The 15,934-nt window shown below is 49.9% G+C and overlaps 1 protein-coding gene across 1 annotated transcript; it reads left to right on the forward strand.

Moving 5' to 3' along the window:
- The first annotated feature begins 6,139 nt into the window (after window positions 1-6,139).
- LOC130265437 (serine/threonine-protein kinase PAK 3-like) lies at window positions 6,140-15,919 on the forward strand. The gene is made up of 12 exons (XM_056514537.1): window positions 6,140-6,218; window positions 7,153-7,190; window positions 8,011-8,086; window positions 8,773-8,836; window positions 9,452-9,500; window positions 9,810-9,922; window positions 10,183-10,300; window positions 11,045-11,144; window positions 11,429-11,625; window positions 11,718-11,855; window positions 12,096-12,208; window positions 15,676-15,919. Exons 1-12 carry the CDS (start codon window positions 6,140-6,142, stop codon window positions 15,917-15,919), a joined length of 1,329 nt encoding a protein of 442 aa, XP_056370512.1.
- The last annotated feature ends 15 nt before the right edge of the window (window positions 15,920-15,934 follow it).

A 15,934-nucleotide genomic window follows, 5' to 3' on the forward strand; every position in this document is an offset into this window, starting at 1 on the left:
TTAAGATTTTTAATATATAGCTCTGATGTGTTTTGCCATTCTTGGTTCACAGGGAAGCAGAATCATCTGGAATCATGAAGAAAATGTGGAAGGCGTAAAGGACGCCAATAAACTGGCAAAGGCAGACTGGGTAATTTAAAAAGTAAAAGAAGTCACAGAAAATTCTAGTGCAGACATGTAGCTTCAGTACTGAGGAAAGCAATATCGAACGAGCCAGATACTTTGCCTGCCTCATGAGAAATTACCATTAAAATACAAAACCAAAACCAACCAAACCAAAACCATCCAAACAAACAAAAACCACAATCAAAACAAACAAACAAGACAAGACTAAAACAGCCAAAAAGAACACCTCTATTTCATATAACACACTCAGAGAAAGAGTTCAAAACATAGAGATGAAATTGCTTAAGGTAGATTAAAAAGGTTATTAGAAAGCTGTATTCAGGCTTTTTTGTTCTCATTCTTTAGGAAGGGATCAACTAAATTGAATGTATTTATTCTGCTACCATAATATCATAATGTTATTAATTATTTAGATGAGGAAAATGTTTGGTAAATTATCCTTTGCTAAGAAATCTGGTAGGGACTGCAAGCTTTCTGAAGGGCAGTATTCAAACTTAAAAGACTCCTCACTAACTCAAGGAAAAAAGAAAGAGGGATGCAAAAAACGAAGGAAGTTTCAGAAGGGTTAAGTATTCAGAGTCAGCTGAATAAAGGAATGATGCAAAGTCTCTGGGACAGCAGTCCTACCAGCATTTCTGGGAGCTATAGTGAAATCATGAGCTTTAGTCAATAAAATTGCAAAAAGGCAAATATAATTTAAAGATACGTGAGGACCATAATTTATAACTACAGAATTAATCCTTCACCTTCTTCAGGGCTGACCTACTGGAGTAGTTTTGTGGAGATCTGGGAGTCAAGTTGATCATGAGAAGGCAGTTTGTCCTTGTGGCTGGGAGAGCCAATGATGTCCTGGGATGCATCAGGAGTAGCATGGCCAGCAGGTCAAGTGAGGTCACACCTGGACTGCTGTATTCAGCTCTGGTCTCCACAGATCAAGAAGGACAAGGAGCTACTGAAGAGGGTCCAGTGGAGTCCACAAAGATGGTGATGGGCCTGGGACACCTCTCTTACAAGAGATGCTCTCTTGGGAGAGCTGGGCCAGACTAGTCCACAGAAGAGAAGGCGGAGAGGGGATCTCATAAATACATAAAAATATCTCAAAGGCAGGTGCCAAGAGGATAGTGCCAGACTCTTTTCACTGCTGCTGAGAGACAGGACGAGGAATAATGGCCATAAAATAAAGCACAAAAACTTCCACATCAAGATGAGAAAGAACTTTTCGTTCAGGGTGGCAGAGCACTGGCCCAGGATGGTCATGGAGTCTTCCTCTCTGTAGACATTCAAAACCCACTCAGACCAATTCCTGTGTAACTTGCTGTCCTGGTGACCCTGACAAGGTCTACTAAATGATCTCCAGAAATCCCTTCCAACAGTAACTATTCTGTTATTCTGTGATTCTACCTCTTGGGCATTACTGAAGCATGGTGTAATATGATCAGTTTTAGGCAACAAAGATTTGCAGAATCATTTAGGCTGGAAAGAACCACTCAAGATCATTTAGTCAAGCCTTCCAATCAAAGTGACACTAGGTCACATTGTTAAAATGCCTGTTGAGATGAGTTTTGAAATTCTCAAGGATGGAGAATTCACAGCCTCTCTGAGTTCCTTTTTCAGTGCTTTACCGTTCTCATTCCAGTTATTCAATCAAGATTTCCATCGTTTCAATCTGTGACCTTTGTCTCTCATCCCTTCACTAAGCATCTTAGAAGAATTTGTCCTCTCTACACAGCATTAAATCATTAAAGACAGCAAGCACTTCTGAAATGTTCAGTACAAGAGACATGGAGCTCCTGGAGTGGGGCCAGCAGAAGACTATGAAGGTGATTAAGGAACTGGATCACTCTTATGAGGAAAGGCTGAGGGGGCAAGGTCCATTCCACCTTGATAAGAGATGGCTGAGTCTATCAACGTCTGTGAGTATCTGAAGAAAGGTGTCAGGAGGATGGATCCAGACTCTGCTTGGTGGTGCCAAGCAATAGGGAAAAAGGAAGCAGGCAGAAACTGATGTATAGAACCTAAACGTAAGGAAGAACTTTACTATGCAGCTGACTGAGCAATGGAACAAGTCACCCAGAGGCTGTGCATTCTCCCTGTCTGGAGATATTCAAGAAGTCTGGACAAAATCTTGTGCAATGTGTTTTAGGCCTTGCTTGAGCAGGGAGATTGGACCACATGATCCACTGTGATCCCTTGCCATCAAACTCATTCTGTGATTCTGTGGACTATTTCCCTCCAGCCTCTTCTTATCTTGGTTAAATATATCCAGCTCCCTCAGCCTCCTCATAGAGTACATGTGCATGTTGGAGTCTGGAGTGGGATGGTGGGATGTGGAAGAAAAAAAAAATTCCAAAAAAAGGTCTTAAAGGAAGAAAGGTTGAAAAGGCCAGAGGAGAGAAACTGAAAAAAATCAGACATCTAAAGAACACAACCCATGGGAAGAATTAAAAGAGCTGGCGTTGCATGTCTCAAAGATAAAATTGATAGGGGAATATGGTAGCAGTGCTCAAACATATTAGAAAAAGATAGACAAAGGAAGAGGAGAATACCTTGTTCTCCACATCAATGGCTGTTGGAACAAGAGGCAATGCACTTAAATTGCAGGAGGGAGGAAAAATTTCCTAAGGATAAGGAAGGTGAAGTACTAGAACAGATTGCTCGGGGAGATAGTCAAATATTCATCACTGGAGAGTTTTTGAAACAGATTTGTATGGTTAGCCCTGTCATGACAGAACAGACTAGTATTCAAGTCATATCTTCTGCTCTTTTATGTACATAGCTGACTGAAGAACAGTTTTGCAGCCCAGAAATATGGCAGCTGAATAGAATAAAAGATCTTTAGTCTGATAAAAAGCATTAATCAAAGCAATTGTGTGTTGGCTTAAGATAGGGATGAGAAATAATTTGAGGGGAAATAAACCATCAAGGTTTACTTTCTAGCTTTATAAAAATACAGGAAATTTATGGTAAAGGTCTCACTTCTATCATTCTGTCAGAATAGGCAGATACCATAGGAGGAGCTGCATGGGCTTCCTCAATGCATTGATGCTATTAAGACGAAGTGTGTGTACAAAAGAGTACCATATATATGTGTGTGTGTAACAGAGAGATAGAGGTACTTCAGTGGGAGCAGAGACGCTGGCAGAAGAGATGCCAAATCCATTCTGGAGTATAAGTCTGTAACTGGAGTGCCACAGGCTCTGTAGAGGAGCCAAATATGATCAAAGATGGTAGCCAACTGGGAGCAATTAAAATTCCCATGTGAGGATATTAAAAAAGCAGATATTTAGTAACATCACCCTGCCATGGTATCACACCAACCAATCCTCCAAAGTAGGAACTGAACTTGCTGAGATTCTATTAAAGCTATAAGAAGCTTTGACAGGCTAGTAGTCACTTCCCACACGGCAGATGAGCGAGACTTCCATCTATCTAGAGAAACAGCACAAGTGGCTGAGCTGGAAGGACTAACAAAATCAAAAATAAAGGTATGAGGAAAGGGAGTGGAAGAGAGTTGGTGAGAGAGAGAGAGAGAGATGATTACAGCTATGATCCATACATCTGAATGAAATTAGGAAACTATTTCTGTTGGGGAGGGAATAGGAAAATCTTATGAGTGCCTAGCAAGTAGTTCTGAAACAATAGATGAAATAGAGATGTTAGCAATCTTTGACATAGATGCTGAAAACAGTTATGTGAAGATTTAAGATCTCTTCCTTTGTTTAGATGATACCAAAAGCCACAAATAACAAAGAACCAACAGACATCCTGTCCCAAGCCTGGCAGGAAAAGTCTGAAGATGAGGGTTACAGATAAGAAAGCCATAAAACATGGTAATTTAGTAGTTCCTACAGGTTGCATGCAAATATCAGGAAATAAGTATATTGTATTAGATTGGTTAATGGAGATTAGAATAATCATCATAGAAGAATATTAATTGTATTTTAAATGAGAAAACACTCTCTAACCTCTCTTTTAACCCCTTACTCTTTTATCTAACTTCTTCCTCTCTTACACTCCATGCTCTAAACTCTCTCTTACACCCATGCCTTTAAAATAAAATATAAACCTGAAGAACAGAAAATAGTAAGCTCCAGAGACTGTCCAGCGACCGTCAAAGCAAAAACACTACCTCCACACCAGGGGATCCGAGGGTCTGCACTCAGCTGTCCTTGCAGAGGTGTTGCTCTTCCTTCTCTAAGCCCTGCAATTACCTGCTCGATGGGAGATGACTTGTAAAAGGAAAAACCAGACGCTTTAAAATTGAGGAAAATCTACTCGGTAACTACTGCAGATTTTCAGCAATAGAATTTCACGCCTACTAAGAACGACAGAGAATGAAGTAGGTTGGAAAATGTTGTTGAGCTTATCAAATCCAACGTGTAACCTACCACCCTCTCATTAACTAAATCACGGCACTGAGTGCTACAACCAGTCTTGTTTTTTAACAAGGACGGGCTGGGCCTTTGCAATTGCATTGATTTTCAAATACTACCCTCAGTGTCTGAAGTGTGAAGAGCCCAGCCTAAGGCCCCTCAAAGACACTGTCTTGTCCAACACAGGTCAAAACTCCCAAAGGGAAGACCTAGTAAAGTCACGCCTCAGGCCTGCTACTTCAGCTGAGGAGGAAAGGACTGGGGGAAAGTGACTCAGCTGAATTGCAGTTAGAAAAAACATTGGAGAGGTAGAAAAACCATTGGAGAGGTAGAAAAAGCATGGCATGTTTACATCGTGGTTCATGGGGATTGGTTGAGTGATGTTTTTACGACTGAAAAGTCTGGAACTTTCTGCAATCAAGTGGCTCTCCTTCGCACCTGCCTGGGGACTCTGCATCACTACAGAGCCTCACCTCACGCCCAACAGATGAGCATCTGTGTGGGCTGAATCACCAGGAAAGCGAGCTAAGCCTGGGATCATCGTTCCATGGGTGAGCAGAGTTGATTTCCAGGGCAGTTGCATGCACTTGTTGCCTCCTGGCACCCAGCATTTTCTTTCTCTCTCAAGCTGGCTCCTGTCTTGAATTTGGGATTCTGCAAGAGAAGAGAGTGAGTACATGTCGTTTCTACTGGGATTTGGCTGTGCAAATGCCTGCAGGGAATCTTCCAGGGAGCATGGAGCCTGGCCAAACAGTTGTAGAGTGTGGCTTTGGACCGTAGCAAAGGGGCCTTCTTTGGGCTCCACATCTGCAGGGCATTGCAGAGCCGTGGGCCGCAGGCTGCAGCCAGAGCTGCCGCACAGCAAAACTGTGGCAGCCCAAGAATCAGCGCACGGCTCTTCTGCATCTTCTGAGACTTGCAGTTGCCAGAGGAACAGCAAGCAGCAGAAGAAGAGCTCTGCATCAGGAGATAAGCCAGCATCTCCCTGAGCCAAAGGGAGGTCAGGAGGCTCCAAAGTGAGTCAAAGCAAAGGTGAACATGCACCCATGTGCTCAAGAAGCAACTGCACACTGCAATACCCCTGGAAATTTATTTCCCTTGCTTCTTTTGTCCCCTGAATGTCATTGAAGAAGTATGGCTTTTGAGAAGCAACTGAGATGCCAGAAGTTAGAAGCACACTTGCTTTTCGTCAAAGCCTTGGAGACCAAAAGTCATGTTTGATTGCATTTCTTGGGCGCCAGCTGGTCCAGTGCATTTTCTGAGTTTGCCTGGGATGTCTCAAGCGCTGGCTCATGGAGCATGAGGACTTTTGCTGGTGCTTTACGCCTGAGGAGAAGCGGACACGCTTTTCTTTTGCATCAGCTGTACAGGAGAAGGGGTTGCTGGGCACAAGTACGGCAACAAAGGCAGAGCAGCCGCTCTTGTGAGGTCACGGCAGCGGTGCCACGTCCCAGAGCTGTCAGCACAGCGCCGTCCCGGGGCGCGCGGGGCCTCGCTGTCCAGAGCGGCTCTTGCGCTCGCTGGCTGCGGGAGGATCCTTGTGATCGAGGAGTTCTCAGCAGACGGCCTGCACCCCGAGAGGAGTCTCTCTTTTTCCGTCACTTGACATTCAGTGTGCAAACCTGCAGAGCACTGCTAAAATGATCAAGCAAGTCTGTGCCGCGGTTTGCACCGTTTTTTCTATTGCCTATTCCAGCTACTACCTGCTGCAGCTGACTCGTAAGTGAAGGTTTATCCTGGGGGTCACATCACCTGGCCTGTGCTTCACTCTGCTCTTTATGGCCGAGTAGTGATTGAGTTGATTTGGGAGCAAAATGAGCATTCAGCTGCCCCCACTGTGGGAAATCTGTTGCCAACCGGGTCAGTTCCAAACGGATTGTCTATACCACGTGCTGGCTGGAAAGTATTTGCAATGGAACCTGCAGCAGGTTGAGTTCCCTGCACGGGACAGTGCGTGCCAGTGGAGTCTGTCATTCCTTCAGCTTGCTGCTTCAACCTAGACCACCTGCAAAATGCAGACTCTAAGGAGAGATCCTCAGAAACACTTGTAAACATTCTGCGGTTCTCTCTGGGAGTGAGGGAAAGCATCTTTGGCTCCACATTCTGCCATTTAGGGGCCTTGGCTCTCTGACTTGACCCTTTATGGTGTGCCAAGCCGGTGGTTCCCTTGGCAATGCAGCACAAACTCCAAACCAGTAAGAGTTTGCTGCTGACCCCAGGACATGTTCCCAGGTTCTTCAGCAGAGAGCTGCCACAGGGAAGAGGGCCCGTGGGGGAAGATTTCCTTGGCTATGGTCTTCAGAAAATTGATGGGGATTACTGCATGCAATTTCTGAAGCAGTACATAAAATGCAGCAAGGAGAAACCATTGCTTGAGCTGTTGGGCAGAACAGGAACTCTGACTCGTGAAAAGCAGCTGGCAATTGCGTGACCATGTTCCTATTTCCCTCGTGGCACAAGAGGCCCAAACGTAGACAGAGCCTAGGGGAGCGTCCTTGCTGTTCTCTTCCTTGCCGTGGGAAAGAAGGGTTGATCCTGGAGGCACGTTGGGAAAGGGGAAATGTTCTCTCTTGGGATTAAATTGTTCTGTGGTACTCCACAAGACAGGCACGTTTCTAAGGGCATCTGCCTCCTTTTCCTTTGCTCGCTGCAGGTCACCTCACACGTGCTTGGAGACAAGACGGTCCTTTGGTGAGTGGCGAAGGAACTTGTGACCTTGCTGGCGTGCAAGAATTGTGGGGCAAGCTGTGAGCTTGGCCTGTTGCAGGAGAGCGTAGAGTGCCAGCCTGGGAGGCTGATAGAAAGCCCAGCAGCTGTTGGCCTCAGCAGGAGCAAAGGCAGCACTGGCTCTTTCCTCATTTGCCAATGAAAAGCCTTTCAAGAGAAGAAAGGCAAGTGCAGCAGCCGAAATGCGCAGCAAGATGGAGTCGCAGCTAATTCACCCATATTTCTAGGATTTTCCTGACTCTGAATCCCACTTGTGTCAAATTCTCTGTTATTCCCCTCTTCTGGCTCTATGTAAAGGGCAGTGGGTCCAGGAAGAGCTGGGATGCAGCTCTGAAGGGCCACTCCTTCGAGCCTGAAATGCAGAGGGGAAATGTGTGTAACAGATCCAAAAAGGCACATGCCCTGGGCTGTCTTCTTAGACACCTGCATGCCAGCTGCGGGCTATCTTAGTTGCTCTGGGGAACAAGGAAGTCGAAAAGCAACAATGCTCTGGGGCCGAGCTCTCATCTCCTTCTGCATCTTTGCAAATGCCTCAATACCTTGTAGCAGGCCACTTACAGAAAAGCTGATAAAATGTTGCATACAACAGCCGATCCATGAGTTCCTGTATCCAAGTAGCCTTTGGGGTTTTCCCATTGCCTCTGAGTAGGGGACATCCAAAAGCCCCCAGCCCAAGTGGCCGGGCGGTGGCTGACAGCACCTCCCTGAGGCCTTGCCTTTGCCGTGTGCTCTGCGGAGCACGTGTGCCAGCCACCCTTCTGACGGGCAATCCTTTCCTCTCCAGCTCCACAGACGCCCTGCACGTCAGCGTGCCGCCCGGCAGCCCCAGAGGAGAGAGGAGCAGAGCCTGAAGAGCCTGAGTACGTCTGGTGAAGTTCTTGTCTGCCAGAGCACTGTGCTGTCTGCGTGTCTCGCTGTGGGCCGTGGCAGAAGCTCCTCCTCAGTGCTTCAGTGTCTCAGAGGCACTTGGCTCTCCCTGCAGAAGCTGTGCCTGTGCTCTGAGGCAGCGACAGAGCGCTGGGGCTGCTCCTGGTGCCCCTGAGGGCAGCTGGGACTGCCTTGGCTCTGCCTGGGCTGCCTTCTCTGCCAAAGGCAAAAGCAGAGAGGCTTGTTTGTGCTTGAGCAGAAGGCTGGCCCCTAGCTAGTGAGCAGGCCCCAGGCAGCTCTCTGGCTCTTTTCTGCCTGTGGCTTTTACTCCTCCTCTGCCTCGGACACTTTGTGCTCCTAAGTGGCTCTGCCAGTGAGAGTTGACGTGAGCAGAGAGGCTGCAAAGGCCTTGCCTTTGCTCTGCAGGCCCAGTTCTTAAAGGCCCATCCTTTTGGCTTAGCACATGAGATGCTGTGCTAGAAACAAACAAAGCCCTTCTTGGAAAGGCCAGCTGCTGAAAGGTGGAGAAGATTGCCCTCCCACCTGCTGATCTCAGCAGCTGCAAGCCTAGAGGCTGCAAAGGGCCCAGAGCTCGCCACACTGGGGCTGCACTTGGGATCATGTGTGGATTGCCATCTGTGTTTGACAGTGAGTGCCTTGCACTGCTTTTGTCTTTCAGGGGGCATTGTGAGTCTGGGCCAGCCGACACAGAGGTACACGGCATTTGAAGAACTTGGACGAGGGTAAGTGTGACGCCTGCTCCTTATACAAAAGCGTGGGCCAGGTCTTTGGCTGCTGAAATATCAAGAGTGAAGTCAGGCAAGCTCCAAGCACAGTCAAACTCTGCCTTTCCCTCCTGCCACCTCTCAGGACTGCTGAGTCAGGGCAGTCCAAAGGCATCATCAAAGCCAACAGGGTGCCGCCAATGTCTTGCTTGTGGCAAGGTGCAGGACCTGGAAGATCTCCTGCCTCTGCACCTTTATGGCCTAGAAGAGCACCTTGGCACCCAAGAAATGTCAGACTCTCAACCACACTGTTCGGAATATGATTTTTCTCCACTTTTTGACATGCACATGCAGTCACATGAGTACACGTGCCCTTAGGTTTGGAACAGACCTAACTGGGCATGTGCCTACAGGGATTTACAGCAGCCCTTTCTCTTCATGCTGGAGCTGAGTTTGCTCCTGCACACCCTGCCCTGCCTGGCAGAGGCTGGTGGGCTGATAAGCTACGGGCTGAAGAGAGGCTGCAGCCAGGCATTTTCTAGAGAGGCCAGGCAGCCTGGGGACATCTCCTGCCTGGCCTTGCTTTCACTGCCACAGACTGAAGGCCTTTCTCTGCTGCCATTTTCTTTCTAGTGGATTTGGAGCTGTTTATAAAGCCCTCGATGCCAGCACGGGACAACAGGTAAAGTGTCGTCATCCCCAGCAGATTTTGCAGCTCTGCAGCGCTTTCCCCACTGCTGTGAGCTCAGCCTGGAGCTTCGGGTGGCCGCTCCATGTCTGCAGAAGAGGCTGTTGCTCTGAAGCACAGTCTTTGCTAGGAGTGCATAATGCACTTGGGCTGGGCTGTGGTGTTTGTCCTAAGCTCTGCTGCCCAGTACCAGGGCAGTTTGGCGCAGCTCGCTGCCTCATTGCACAAGCACTCGCTCCGTGCTCCCTGAGATCTCGGGCAAGGAGCGCCTTGTCAAGTTAGTGGTCTTCAATGTCCTTTCAGGTGGCCATCAAGAAAATTCACCTTTATGGGAAGAGATCCGAGGAGCTGGCTGTCAATGAAATCCTGGCCATGAGGGATAACAGGAATGCCAATATTGTCACCTACTTAGACAGGTTGGGCTGTTGCCATGTCGCTGCTCCTTTAGATAGGGCAAGGCATAAGAGAGCAAGCCCTTTGGTGCGTGGCAGAAAAGGGAGCTGTTGATGATTTCTCTAGTCGTCACCAGGACGTGGAGGAGGTGGCACTGGGTGTGCAATGACTTCTTGTGGCACACCTTGTAGCTTGAAGAGCTGTGCAAAAGGCTGGCTCAGGACCTGGGGTGAGCGAGCTGTGGCCATTGCTCTCTCGCCATGCTCTGGTTTTCCTCTTGCAGCTACCTGGTCCATGGGGAACTCTGGCTGGCCATGGAGTTGATGGACGGCGGCACGTTGTCAGATGTGCTCAGGGCAGTGTACCTGGAGGAAGGACAGGTCGGCGCTGTCTGTCGGGAGGTGAGGGATCCCGCTTGTGCTTGCCCTGGCCTGCCCAGCGTGGCCCTTGTCAGCTGGTGGGTAGGAAGAGCAGAGATTTCTTGTTCATGCCTTTCCTTTGGAGCTGATGTCACACCCTGGAGAAGAAGGAGGAACATCTGGAATGAACTGCCTGCTGCTTTCCCTGCACTCCCTTGGCTCTGTTCTTGCACGCTTGCATACTCTTTGTCTTTTGGTGCTCATGCTCTCTCGCTCACTTGCTTTCGCTTCTTTTGTCTTGCCAGCTTTTCCTCTCAGCCTTTGCATGCAGCCGGTCTGACTGTCCTGCATTCCTTGCCCCTCTAAGCAGGCTTGTGGGTTGCAAATTTTCAAGCTCAGCCCAATGGAGATGTCCTCAGCTTCAAAGGAGAGCCTTGCAGGCCAGACGGCATTGGATTCTGGACTCACGTCTAGTGTGCTGCTTCCTCCTCTGCTGCCACGAGCCTCTCAAGAAAATCTTTGCCATGACACCTCTTAGCCAAAATTCATGTCATTTTTACCAAAACCAGGAAGGGCTTTAGGAATCTCAGATGCTTTCCAAGAAGACAGACCTCTTTGAAGAGCGTTGAAGCAGCACGCTCTTTCCCTTTCTCTGTTCTGACTGTGATGTTGCCCCCTGCCTCTCAGCTCCATGACAAAGCTGTCCGTCTCATGGAGCCCTTTCCTTTTCTGTAGTTATAATCAGGTGCTGAACTTTTCCCCTTGCCTCTGTCCTTTCTCTCTCAGTGCCTACAAGGACTGCATTTCCTTCATTCCCGCCAAGTCATCCACAGAGACATCAAAAGCGCCAACGTTCTTGTGGGCATGGACGGATCAGTCAAACTGAGTGGGTATCCCTGGGCAGGTGCAGCGTTGCCAGCATGTGCTCTGGGGCCGCTTTTGTGTGACTGCCAGGTGCCCACAAGTGCTGTTGGGCCAGTGTGTGGGAGGTGAGGGTGTTTTTGTGGCAGCCAGTGCCTTATTTTGCTGGCTCCAGCCCCGTGGGAGAAGAGCACAGCTGCCTTTGCAGCCGGCTGCAGCAGGGTGGCCTGGTCAGGCTTGGCGTGGGCAATGCTTTTGCCCGCTTTGGCAGGGGGAGCTGCCTTTGACAGGCTTTGTTTTTCTCCTCAGCTGACTTTGGCCTCTGCGCTCAGCTCAGCCCTGAGCGCAGCAAGCGCAGCTCCAGGGTGGGCACTCCCGGCTGGATGGCACCAGAAGTGGTGAGAGGAGAAGCCTACGGCCCCAAAGTGGACATCTGGTCGCTGGGGATCGTGGGGCTGGAAATGGTGCAAGGGGAAGCTCCTTTCCAGAGGGAAGCCCGTCTGAGGGTAAGGTGCAGCTTCTAAAGGGGGCTGCTTGTGCTGAGAGCTGTTGTGGCTGGGAAAGGAGCAGCTGCAGTGTCCTCTTCCATTTCCTGTAGGTTGGTGAACTGATAGAAAGGAACGGGCCCCCACAACTGCAGAACCCCCGGCACCACTCGGCTCTCCTGCGCCTCTTCCTGAGCTGCTGCCTGCAGGCAGACGAGGACGGGCGCTGGTCTGCCCAGGAACTGCTGGAGGTGAGAAAATGCAAAGCGGCCAAGGGCCTGGGAGCTGAGGAGCCCCGCAGCAAGGGATGAAGAGGAGGGTGGGCCACGTGGGCCTGGCTGAGACAGGTGCGGCACAGGAAGGCCGAGGGGCAGATGGTGCCCTCGGTCCTCTTTGTGCATCTTCCCGGGAGCCAGAGCAATCCTGCTGGAGCCTGTGGTCTTGCCAAGTAACAAGGAATCCTTTCTTTTGAACCTTTTTCCTCTGGGCAGCATCCCTTTGTGACTTCAGGCCATCCTGCCTCCAGCCTGGCCGCTCTGATCACCTCAGCCAAGCAAGTGCGGGAAGAGCGGAGAAGAGACGTGCCCCACCAGCTGAGAGGAGTGCAAAGGGGATGCCTGCTGTTTTGGCCCAGATTCCCCCATGCCCAGACTTTTAGAAGAGCTCTTCCAGAGCTAATAGATTTCATCTTTAGAGATTTTCTTAGGTTTCTTTAGGTTTTAGGTAGAACTATAGAGTATAGAAAGCTTTGTTTATGGTGCATTGTTTAGATAAGAGTAGGTTTTGATAAGAGTAGGTATTGTTGATGTAGGGTAGCTCAGAATTAGCCTTTAAGGAGAAATAAGAATGAAGCTATCAAAGAACAAGCTGAGACTCAGAAGAACTGGACCACACGTGTGCTGCCACCTGTCAGCGTGAATAAAGTGCTGGGAAGAGAGAATGAGGAAGATGAAGATGATGAAGTCGCCAGATGACGCTCTGTTGCAGCCCTTAGTTTCAGCAGGAGTTGTGTGGAGAGCCAGAAAGGTTCTCGCAACTAGGGAATGCAAGCCCATGTTCTGTTCCCTCAAGCCCGTGCCCTTCTCCCAGCCTTTCAGTCACTCCCACCCTAATTCCCTGTTGGTTCTGTGCTCTGGCCCTTCCCTTGTGGCACCCCCGTGTCACCTGATAATTGGTCCCTGACGCTCTCCCCGCCTGCTCATTCCATGTACTAAACCTGGACCCTCACAAGACTCCTTGCCTTTGTTCCCCAAACGCTGGACAATGCTGAGCAGTGGCTGAAATAAACATCTTTGTAAAACCCTACAAAGGCCTTTCCTGCTGATTTCACCCCAAGCAACATTTAGATGCAGCAGAGTGGCAACAAAAGCTCAGGAGCCTGCAGAGCCCTGGCAGGTTCCCTCCCTTGCCACGCTGGCTCTGAACTGGTCCGTGCCTTGGAAGCCGTGCGCTGCGGACGGCTTCTCCCCTTCGTGGCTTTGCGCTGCTTGCCAGCGGCCCAAGGCTCTTCCCCCTCACGGAGGGTCCCCTCTCCGCCCCACAGGCCCCCTGACAGCTGCCCCACACCAGCTGCCCTCTAGAGATGTTGTCCCTGTCTCCCTGGAATCCCCCAGCTCCAGCCGCCCCTCACGGCAGGGCAGGAGGAGGAACCAGGCCTGCTTGCCCCCCTTCCTGGCGGTCACTGGCTATGGAAGAGTAAAGGAGGGCTGAAAGGGCACCTTTTCCTTATGCTTCCCTCTCTTCAACCTTTGGGCCTCCAAGGTGCTCAGCTCCAGGGGATCCGAGGGCCTGCACTCGGCTGTCCTTGCAGAGGTGTCATTCTTCCTTCTCTAAGCCCTGCAATTTCCTGCTTGATGGGAGCTGACTTGCAAGTGGGGAAAACCAGAGGCTTTGAAATTGAAGCAACTCTCCTGGGTAACTCTTGGGGGTTGGGCTTTGTTCCTTTACTGCACCAGCTTCAAGAATTTTTCCCATTAGTATGAGAAGGAAGCCTGCCGGGTTACACGCAGGCTATTTCAGGACTCAAGAGAAAGTGTAGCTGGGCACTGGGCTCCGGGGTTTTTCACATTTCCCAACGAGGTGAGGGAGGATGACTGCCCTCCCCATCTTCAGCTCATGTGGGTGGAACAGCGGGAAGCCAGGCTCTCTGCTGTGGGACAATGCTCTGCATCCACTCCGCTCCAGCCTACCACCTCTAAGACCACAGCTGACCAACAAAACTCAAACGATGAGTGGAAAGCCCTTCCTCCACCTTTCCTCCCATGTGGGACACAGCTGCCACTGCCCCTTTCCCCCCGTCCTGTCTGCCACCTCCACAGTAGCACGGGCCCTACCCCACCTTCCAGCACCGGGACCGAGGGCAGGCCGAGTGTGTGTGCGGCTGAAAAAGGGACTGCAACTGTGTTATTTCTTCTCTTCTGTTGTTCATTTTTACAGCTGCTCTTGCTTCTGTTTGTCCGGTTAGATATATCAGTAAAGAGCTGGTATTCCTAGCCCCTTGCCTATGCCTGAGAGATCCTGATTCCAAAATTATAATACTCGGGAGGGAGCGGGCTTACATTCTCTATTTCAAACAGGACCGTCTGCCTTTACTGGCAGACACCTGTCCTTCAAACCACGACAGTAACTCCTGCAGCAATAGAATTTCACGCCTACTAAGAACGACAGAGAATGGAGTAGGTTGGAAAATGTTGTTGAGCTTATCAAATCCAACGTGTAACCTACCACCCTCTCATTAACTAAATCACGGCACTGAGTGCTACAACCAGTCTTGTTTTTTAACAAGGACGGGCTGGGCCTTTGCAATTGCATTGATTTTCAAATACTACCCTCAGTGTCTGAAGTGTGAAGAGCCCAGCCTAAGGCCCCTCAAAGACACTGTCTTGTCCAACACAGGTCAAAGCTCCCAAAGGGAAGACCTAGTAAAGTCACGCCTCAGGCCTGCTACTTCAGCTGAGGAGGAAAGGACTGGGGGAAAGTGACTCAGCTGAATTGCAGTTAGAAAAAACATTGGAGAGGTAGAAAAACCATTGGAGAGGTAGAAAAAGCATGGCATGTTTACATCGTGGTTCATGGGGATTGGTTGAGTGATGTTTTTACGACTGAAAAGTCTGGAACTTTCTGCAATCAAGTGGCTCTGCTTCGCACCTGCCTGGGGACTCTGCATCACTACAGAGCCTCACCTCACGCCCAACAGATGAGCATCTGTGTGGGCTGAATCACCAGGAAAGCGAGCTAAGCCTGGGATCATCGTTCCATGGGTGAGCAGAGTTGATTTCCAGGGCAGTTGCATGCACTTGTTGCCTCCTGGCACCCAGCATTTTCTTTCTCTCTCAAGCTGGCTCCTGTCTTGAATTTGGGATTCTGCAAGAGAAGAGAGTGAGTACATGTCGTTTCTACTGGGATTTGGCTGTGCAAATGCCTGCAGGGAATCTTCCAGGGAGCATGGAGCCTGGGCAAACAGTTGTAGAGTGTGGCTTTGGACCGTAGCAAAGGGGCCTTCTTTGGGCTCCACATCTGCAGGGCATTGCAGAGCCGTGGGCCGCAGGCTGCAGCCAGAGCTGCCGCACAGCAAAACTGTGGCAGCCCAAGAATCAGCGCACGGCTCTTCTGCATCTTCTGAGACTTGCAGTTGCCAGAGGAACAGCAAGCAGCAGAAGAAGAGCTCTGCATCAGGAGATAAGCCAGCATCTCCCTGAGCCAAAGGGAGGTCAGGAGGCTCCAAAGTGAGTCAAAGCAAAGGTGAACATGCACCCATGTGCTCAAGAAGCAACTGCACACTGCAATACCCCTGGAAATTTATTTCCCTTGCTTCTTTTGTCCCCTGAATGTCATTGAAGAAGTATGGCTTTTGAGAAGCAACTGAGATGCCAGAAGTTAGAAGCACACTTGCTTTTCGTCAAAGCCTTGGAGACCAAAAGTCATGTTTGATTGCATTTCTTGGGCGCCAGCTGGTCCAGTGCATTTTCTGAGTTTGCCTGGGATGTCTCAAGCGCTGGCTCATGGAGCATGAGGACTTTTGCTGGTGCTTTACGCCTGAGGAGAAGCGGACACGCTTTTCTTTTGCATCAGCTGTACAGGAGAAGGGGTTGCTGGGCACAAGTACGGCAACAAAGGCAGAGCAGCCGCTCTTGTGAGGTCACGGCAGCGGTGCCACGTCACAGAGCTGTCAGCACAGCGCCGTCCCGGGGCGCGCGGGGCCTCGCTGTCCAGAGCGGCTCTTGCGCTCGCTGGCTGCGGGAGGATCCTTGTGATCAAGGAGTTCTCAGCAGACGGCCTGCACCCCGAGAGGAGTCTCGCTTTTTCCCTCGGGTGACATTCAGTGTGCAAA

Source organism: Oenanthe melanoleuca, chromosome Z (assembly GCF_029582105.1).
Source record: "Oenanthe melanoleuca isolate GR-GAL-2019-014 chromosome Z, OMel1.0, whole genome shotgun sequence".
NCBI lineage: Eukaryota > Metazoa > Chordata > Aves > Passeriformes > Muscicapidae > Oenanthe > Oenanthe melanoleuca.

Coding starts and splice junctions, on each gene's coding strand:
- LOC130265437 (XM_056514537.1), top strand. CDS start 6,140: ATGATCAAGCAAGTCTGTGCCGCGGTTTGCACCGTTTTTTCTATTGCC. Junction 9,501..9,809: donor ATGCCAGCACGGGACAACAG/GTAAAGTGTCGT, acceptor ATGTCCTTTCAG/GTGGCCATCAAGAAAATTCA. Junction 10,301..11,044: donor TCGGCGCTGTCTGTCGGGAG/GTGAGGGATCCC, acceptor TTTCTCTCTCAG/TGCCTACAAGGACTGCATTT.